At 41.7% G+C, this 9,003-nt stretch overlaps 1 protein-coding gene across 1 annotated transcript; it reads left to right on the forward strand.

Moving 5' to 3' along the window:
* The first annotated feature begins 1,509 nt into the window (after positions 1 to 1,509).
* LOC140363521 (trace amine-associated receptor 1-like) lies at positions 1,510 to 2,340 on the forward strand. The gene has a single exon (XM_072450134.1). The coding sequence runs from the start codon at positions 1,510 to 1,512 to the stop codon at positions 2,338 to 2,340; it is 831 nt and encodes a 276-aa protein (XP_072306235.1).
* Positions 2,341 to 9,003: the final 6,663 nt, after the last annotated feature.

The raw sequence follows: 9,003 nt of genomic DNA on the forward strand, positions 1-9,003 counted from the left end.
TTATCTGGGCAAACGGCAGAAATTTTAAATATGGGAGATTTCTGAAATTCTAGCTACAGTTTGCGGCTTCGCCGCACAGAGACCGTGAGAGGTATCAATGTAATTTGGATAACTTTTGATGTCCCACTCCTCAGTAGCATTTTCACCAAATTTCAGCTTTTTAGGGCCAACGCCCTGGGAGGAGTTCGTAAAAGTACGACGTTTGGAAAAACTCCGAAGTCATGTTTAGCCATTTTTTAAGCAATATGGCCGACATTTGGTTGGGCGGACGGCGTTGCCGTAATAATATTTTTTACTTCTCTTGTCACCATCTACCTCTGCGCCAAATTTCATGATTCTACGATCAGATTTTTTTTGGGTCATTTCCCATCTCTCAATGCATTTTTGGTACATTTGGGGGCGCTGACGCGCCAATTTTTTTTATTTTAGAAAAGGGAAATAGCCAGAATGTAGAGAGGCACGATTTTTAGAGGCGTGCAAATTTTTGTGACTTTTCGTCAATGTTCACTGGGTGAAAAATAGGGGGGTTGGTCCCGAGAAGAAGAAGAAAGAAAGAAAGAAAGAATAATATTCCGATGCGAAAACAATGTTTCCCATTTTTCAAATATCGCGGTCGTCATCCCAATGTAAAGTGCTCGTTTAGTGCGCACTTTTGCACGGGCTTCGCCCGTTTACAACGGTAATGTTCCATTTTCCTACTACTAATTAGTATGCACGGGGCGTGCATGAGTGAAGGAGTGCGTTAGTGAGTGTTTGGAAGTGGGCGAGCGCTTCGCGCTCGATTTCGTGCGCACTACGTGCGCACTTTCGCAGCCGTGCTTTGCACGGCCTTACGAGATTAATAGGCCTCTCGCCAGCTTGTGGCGCTCGGGCCTAATTAGCTTACCTTATTTTCAATAAGGTGAGTTTTTTCATAAGCGTTAGCACTCTCGCTCCACAGTAAGAACGTCCTGGTTCAGAGTGGAAAGAGCCTTGAGGCAAGCTCAGCCACCTGAAGGTCCTGGGAGAAACTGGTTTAACTGGTTGATGGTTGACTCAACGACTAGATTCTCCAAAGATTTCTTGCAAAATTCAAATTTTGCAAATAAGTGATTCATATTGGGGGGGTTACTGACAACTTATTAAATTATGTCTGTATTTATTTCACTACAGGATTGTGCTGATAAAACAAACTTCTTATGAATGAACATGATGGACAATAAACATGAACAATGAAAGCAGAGCATATACTTTTAACAACAATTACCCACAATAGAATGATGACCATATATCCATAGTTGTGTATTAATCACTCCTAGTCCCTCCCCTCACAGATGCTGAAATCTTGTACATTTAAACATGCCCAGCCACCAGGCACTTGGCATAACTGCCACACATCCAAGCGATTAGTTCTTTTATTAAATGGAAGCCAACAATGTTACAAATCCCTGCAATAGATCTGTAAAAGTGCTTGAATCATTTAGAACTTCACTATTAAGCTTTGTTTTAGGGACAAATTCTATTGTGATAATGTGTGGGAACCTGCTTGTTATAATGGCTATTATTTACTTCCAACAGCTCCACACTCCGTCAAACTGCCTGGTCCTTTCTTTGGCTGTATCTGACCTGCTTGTTGGAGCTGTTGTGCTGCCTTTTAGCACTGTTTTATTTGTGAATCCCTGTTGGTATGTTCAATTATGTAAAATGCGTGCTACAATTGATATAATGCTTTCTATTAGTTCAATATTGAATCTATGCTTCATCTCTATTGATAGATACTTTGCAGTGTGCCAGCCTCTCAGCTACAGAACCAAAATTACTTTTAATACTGTTGGAATCATGATCTTAATCACATGGACTGGTGCTGCATTATGTGGAATCATTATCACCACTAGAGGGGAGGCGAGAGGAAAGTCAGAACGAAGATGTGCTTTTTTCCAAAATTCCAGTTTAAATTTGATTGGTGCCATTACTGGCTTATACATCCCTATCCTTATCATGTTTCCAATTTACACAAAGATTTTACTTGTTGCTTGGAGACAGGCACGCAGCATTCAGAGCACTAGCTCAGGTGTGACAGTGAGCAGAATGGAAAAAAAGGCTACTCGCACTCTGGCGATTGTGGTTGGGGTTTTCTTCCTCTGCTGGGCTCCTTTTCTTATCTCCATGACCTGTTTGCCTTTTATTGATTACACAGTTTCTGACTCTGTATTTGAAGCTTTTAAATGGTTTGCATGGACCAACTCAGGGCTCAACCCATTTATCTATGCCTTCTTCTACAGCTGGTTCAGATCTGCTTTCAGAATTATTCTGTCTGGAAAGATATTATTTAAGAATTTGACAAAAGCAAAACTGTTTTAAAGATATTGTGGACAATATACATGTTTATATGTTGTGAACATGTGTGGGGTAAACATGCATACATTCTGATAGTGATATTGTAAGCTTTACACACAGAGCATTCACAAGCACACATGATATGGGAACTGCATTATATCTTTATTTACATCATGTTTACACTTTATTTACATGTGAATATAAACTGTGATGAAAGAAAACAATTCAATTATGTTAAGTCTTTTGCAGAATGTGAAGTTAAATGCATGCTTTCTCTCTACAGCATATTTACTGTAACATCTGTCTGAATAAAAGCAAAAAACAGATTTATGGCTCGCCTGCAATACTGTCTGTAAAGAACATTCATCTTTAAACTTAGGGTCGGTCGTGGAAGATTTTTGATGGGTCGGGTGAAGTCGTCAAGTGACAGAGAGTTTTGACGCTGCTCTTAAGTGCAGCGCTGAAAAGGACTCCAGCTGCCAAAGTCCAGTTCCTCCACATACTTATAAAACACCCTTTCCTCGTCTCAATACTAGCATTCAATTTTATTAGGTACCAAGCCTGTTTTCATACCAGTCAATCAAATCGGTACTGTTTCACATGCCCTTGCCATGTCTCCCTTTTTTGTTACAGCACCTGTCTGGACAGCTTTCTCCATCACAAACATACTTGTTTCCGGCCTTTGCATTTTGGCGTGCTACCAAGTATCCATCTTTCCAGCTCACAAGTGATTCGGCACTAACATTTTTAATTGTATTTGGTTGGAGACTGACAGCCAATGAAGAGCTTTGAGAATGGGTTGAATTTTTTGATTATTTTTAATGCTGAGATGGACCTCTCCACAGATGCTGTTGTTGCTGGTATTGTGAGCACTAACTGGAGTAGCTTAGTTGCCTCTGGAACAGTCTGGGTGAGGTCGTTCTGGACCAAAAAGAGGAGAAGCTGCAGGAGACTTGCATTCATTCCTCACTGTTTGTGTGCTACAGTCCCACTAGATCCGCCTTTAGTCTCACAAAGTCAAACAACCTTGTATATTTTGACAGGCTCTGCAGTTTTGTGTCATCAAAATGTTGAGACATTTCACAACATTTTGTACAATCCACTTAAGTTTAAACCAAGGAAAGCTAGCTCACCAAAATGATCAAACCTGGCTTTAATGTGATCACTGATGTTGTCAAAAATGTTACAGAACCATTGCCTTCGTTCATCTCTGACTGACGCTGTCCGTGTTGTGTCTGTCAGGCCAAGTGCGCTGCATTTCTGCTCAAATCTCTCATAAAAACGATCAAACTCCTGTCTTTTGAGTTCTAGAACGTAATGTGTGTCACGGATGCGCGCACAACAATATTGGATATTCAACACTTTGTTTTGTAGCACTCTAAAAATTGCATCTGTTTCACAGAAAATGTCCTCATATGTCATAAGCATAAGCATGTTGATGCTTTTGACAGCCATCAATCATATCCTGATGCCATCATTAAAGTCTCATGATCCCAGTTGTCAGGATTTTCCTCCATGATGTGGAATAATGCACGCAGATCAGTTTGGTACATGCTTATTGTCTGAATCAACCTAGAATTAGAGCTCCATCTGGTAGGCGCTGCTCTGGGTAAACGTCGCTTCACCACCTCATCCATTAAGTGAGTGCGCTTTGTGGACTTGTGGACGCTCACGTGGTCAAACCCCAAAAACGCCTCCTTCACTTCACAAGATACTTCAGTCTTTACTACATAAAGCAAAATGACAGATATCTGCGCGTTGTTTGTCACGTCCGTTGTCTTGTCTTCTTCTACTGCTACAAATAATGCTGCAGCAATTTCACCTTGAATATCATTTCTGATGACATCAGCGACTGCTTCGATTGGATCATGTTGGATTCTATTTGACAAGCCAGAAAACACAGTGGATGTTGTTAAATATTTCGTCTGCCTTTCGTCTTTCTCAGCTAACGTGTGTAACAGCTCCACGTAGTTCCCACGATTAGCGGAGCCTGCGCGCTCTTTATTCCCACGAAAGGCCAGCTGCTGTTTAGCTACGGTTTTCCTTTTCCTTTGCATTGTGCAGGCTGATGTTGAGTGTAAAATCAAATCAATTTATTTTGTAAGGCCCAAATTCACAACAACAGCTGCCTCTGAGGGCCACAGTGAGAAATGAAACAACAATGTCTGTGGTGGCGAGGGACGATGTCCCAGAGTCCTCTGTCCTTAGACATTCCTTCTCGGCCAGGAAAAACTACAAAAAACCTCCTTGGGAAAAGTAGAAACCTGGAGGAGTTCCAGAGTGAAGGGGGATCTGATTCTCACAGACGGACAGACGGACGCGAGGGAGACTGGAGCTGAACCCACTCTTCAGGCAGATGAGGGACCGTCTGAGCCGAGCTGGACCCACTCTTCAGGCAGATGAGGGACCGTCCATACGGGGCAGGGACCACTTCACCAGGGGAGGGGCATCTGGGTCCACAGGTCCTCAGGAGTGAGAAAAAGAAAAAGAAGGCGGTGAACAGTTTGCAAGTGGAATTAAAAAATAAATATTGTTTGATAGAATAAGTAGTCAGAAGAAGAGGATAGTGCTCAAGCTGTCATACTTCCCCCAGCATAGTTGCTCCTAGGGCAGTGTAGCTGAAGCTGTGGGTTTATATTTCTGTTCCTAACTGGCCTGACCATAAGCGATTTCAAAGAGGAACGTTTTAAGCCTGGTCTTAAATGAAGAGACTGTGTCGGCCTCTTTAACATGGACAGGGAGCTGATTCCATAACACAGGCGCTTGGTAGCTAAACACTCTACCTCCTACAGTACTTTTAGAGACTCTTGGGACCACCAGAAGGCCAGCATTTTGAGAGCGAAGAGCTCTGTTATGTTTTGCGCTTTTCATCAAAAGCCAGGTCTATCCTTGATGCCCGAAAAGTTTTCAAAGCGATCTCACTTTGAATGTGAGAGACTGAATGTTCGTGCTTATTCAGGCTTCTAGGCAAGTTCTTCATGTCACAATATCCATTTTGAGTTGAGACATTGTCACCTGTTGAAAATAAAAGACAGGGGAAGCAGAAAAGGCGGCTTCTCGTCGGACATCCACACAGCCAGCGTTTTTCGGACGTACCACTCCGTTTGAAAAGAATGCGTAACGTTCTTTCCCGTCTGAAGCAACCCTTTCAGCTCCGGTGTAGGCCTTCCTTTAGTTAGAACCTCTTTCTTCAATTGAAAATCAAGATTTGCTAAACGTTTTAACTCCGAAATGTAATTGTCCATGTTGTCCAGATTCTGCACACAAAATGATAACGAAGAAGATAGCGCACCTGTCCACACACGGCCGGGCTCAGAAGTGCCCTCTTCATGCGGCACATGTAATGAAGCCTCACAGAGTGAACTTTTACTGCGGTTTTATAATGAATCTGTGAGCCTAAAACACGCTTCAGAAATACATTTCATACATTATCAAGAATATGGAAGCACAGAGCACATCGTCACGGTGTTTTATTTGTTATAAATAGGGGGAGAGAGTGACACATCATTTGCATTGCACTCAGGCTGTTGTAAGCAGCCCGGTGACCCTCCTGGTCTCACGTTTTTTCTCATGCAGGTTGGTTTTATTAGAAATCATGAAATAGGCGGGTCACATTTCTCATTGGTCAGCTTCACATCAAGGCACTTGTCTTTTACAACAGTCTGTAGAGATAAAGCCTTGGGTAATGTTTATCCAACTCCCCTGGGGGTGTTACCCCCCCTGGGGTAAACATTATTTGGCCCATCTTTACGACACCTTCACAAATTCAGTTTGTCACATGCTGTTTTTCTCTTAGACTAATGATGCAGATAATATATCACTATTATGCAGATAAAATACATCACAGAAATAATAATCATATATTTACATTTTATCACATTTCCCTCCTGTTTATCAAAGCATTAGTCTACTGTCTCATATGCCAAACATATTACTCTTTTCAGTTTTCAACATGACTTTCATATAGGTTAAAAATGACACTTTTACACACAAAAGGTTATGCATATTTCAAACATTGAACACACTCCTTTTCTCTCGGCCCACAACATGTCTACTGCATTACTGTCCTAAATCTTGAGTCAGATTGGTCAGTCTCTGTAATTTGACAAACAGACAATTTATTCTGTCCATAATTTTGTGCGATGTGATGGGAAATATAGAAGTACAAGCAGAAAGCCCTTAAACCCGCTGCTCTCTGGTCAGTCAGTTTGAGTCGTTAGGGACCTCTGGACACCCCAATAAAATCCAATACATACTATCAGGTGCTACTGGGATCAGACCGTCCACTAATCTCTCAACCTTGCCCTTGCGGTATGGTTCTGGGTTATGGTTATGGTTATGGCCACAAAAGAGATACATAGGCACAACGTCCTAGTCCCTTTGGCTTCCAAGTGCCCTCTCAGCACTGTGTGCCCACATCACCATATGTCCAGGTGCTTGGGTTCTTAAGAGACCTTCTTCCGCTGCTCGCTTCGGTCACACCTATGACACATATGAACTGGTACATTTCCCATCTCAATTCATAATCTCATTAACATTGCATGTTGTTATGTTGTAGCAGATAAAAAACTCTCTTAGTTAGTGTAAACAACGGTGGCAACAATATGCCATTGTGTTTCTTCAGCTACTGTCATGTCAATTATACATTATGTGGTGCACCCAAAATATGTCACCACATTGTTTTTAGTTATATTATTATTTGGTAATTTGGTATTTTACAGTAATTAAATATTTATGTTATTTTGGTAGGTTAATACTAAGACATTAACTTAGACATAGTATGTGTCATAATTAAGTGCTTTCCTGATTTTTGTAAGTTGGATTAGTGGGGCGGAACCTTTGTGCAGAAGGTGTTGCACCAGATTGGGTTTTGACGGCGGAACTTCCTGTTTACGTCAAACGTGATCTGGACATGAAAAGCAGCACCTCGGTTCATCCTTTCTTTTGCTTTTCTACAATATTTTCAGGTCGGTACACGGTGCAAACCACCAACACATAGCACTATAAGGTCATTACTTAAGGTTTCATCAGTAGTTTGTACTGTTGTGATGTTGACTGGTACATTTCGGCTTGTATTTGCAAGTTAACTTTCAAATAAGCAGTAAAGTAACATGCGGCCGAAATCCCGCGAGATTTCAAAGCCGAAACATCGCGAGATTTCGGGAAGTCCGGTTTTATGGTTTTGATTCAGCTTTATAAGCATTTATATGTAAAGTATTTTATTTTTGTAACTTAGACAAAGAGTTTAGGCATTTGTACAGGAGTTTATAAGACACACTTTACATTTGAGATGCTTTATATTTGTAGTAATGTAAATTAACCTTTGACAGTTTGAGAGAGTACATTTTTTCGTGTTTAATGTCCACGTTGTAAGCCAGTTAATATTATTGTACCAGAACAGTGGTATTTGTGTTTTATCTAAAATGTGAATTAAAAGAAAATGTGTCACTTAAAGCAGGGAAAGTATATGCGTGACATAATGTGACAATGTATTGTACAACTGCACAATAATTGTACATTGTATTATTATTTTTGTTTAAGAACAATTAAAAAAACGTGATCTGGACATGAAAAGCAGCACCTCGGTTCATCCTTTCTTTTGCTTTTCTACAATATTTTCAGGTTACAATTCCTGCTACGGCAGTCCCACCTTGGGGCCCGTAACAGATCATGGGGGCTCGTCCGGGATCAGCACACCATCTGTCCATGGGTCACTGCTGATCTAGTGATACAGAACGTTGGGACCACAACGACTGCATGTTCCGGTGCCAGGGGTGATCCAGTGTGCAGCAAAGGGGCCAGTGACCAGTGAAGAAAGGGTACACCAGCCTACAGAGTGCAGCACTGCAAACCCAAGCGTCCGAGACCAGCAGTATGTCGGCCGACGAGAGAAAAATACTAGTTTGGAACATTAAGAAAAAGCTTCACCTGCTAACAGCCACTGAAGCTCATATCATCGTAACACCTTTAGGTGATATTGAAGGACTTGATGCCACAGAGTTAAGCCAAGATGATGAAGAAAGCTGTGTTGAGTACCTCACCATGTACTTGACATGCCAAGCCATCCTGGGACGGGAGGACCAGGGCTTGCCATTACTAAAGAGACTTGAAGACATCATAGATGGGGCCATCGCCAGTCGCAGTCAAGATTCTGTGCTTTTAGGAGCTGAGGCAAGTGGTAGTGAGCAGGCCACTCCCCAGCAACAAGCAAGCACCAGGGACACAGACATGCAGACATTACTCGCCCGTTATGAGAATATTCAAAGTCAAATTAACCAAGTCCTGTCTGGTGCAGCCTCTCCTGGACAAGAGAGACTCCACCTATCTCCAGTTAATACGCGTCATTCCATTAGTCAGCAGGCAACACCAGTCCTACAAGCAGCAGGTGGGCCACTTGTAGTTGATAACTCTCCTTTTCACAGTGTTCCAAGTCACAGTGGTGAAAGCATGATAGCTATGAAAGATTTGCCACTGCTGTCTCGTAAAGATTTTAAGATTCACGGAGGAATGATAAGTGATACAACATCTGAAATAAGTTACAATAGCATATGTAAACAAATTGATGAGGGTCTCAAAGAAAATCACACTCAAAGTGAAGTAATCAGAGGAGTACTCCGTGCGATTAAGCCAGGCAACTTTCGTGACATGCTGACAATAAAGGATGATATCACAGTCACAGAGTTTAAA

Source organism: Eucyclogobius newberryi, unplaced genomic scaffold (assembly GCF_026437365.1).
Source record: "Eucyclogobius newberryi isolate DKJ021-1_F unplaced genomic scaffold, fEucNew1.0.hap1 SCAF_1, whole genome shotgun sequence".
Taxonomy (NCBI): Eukaryota; Metazoa; Chordata; class Actinopteri; order Gobiiformes; family Gobiidae; genus Eucyclogobius; species Eucyclogobius newberryi.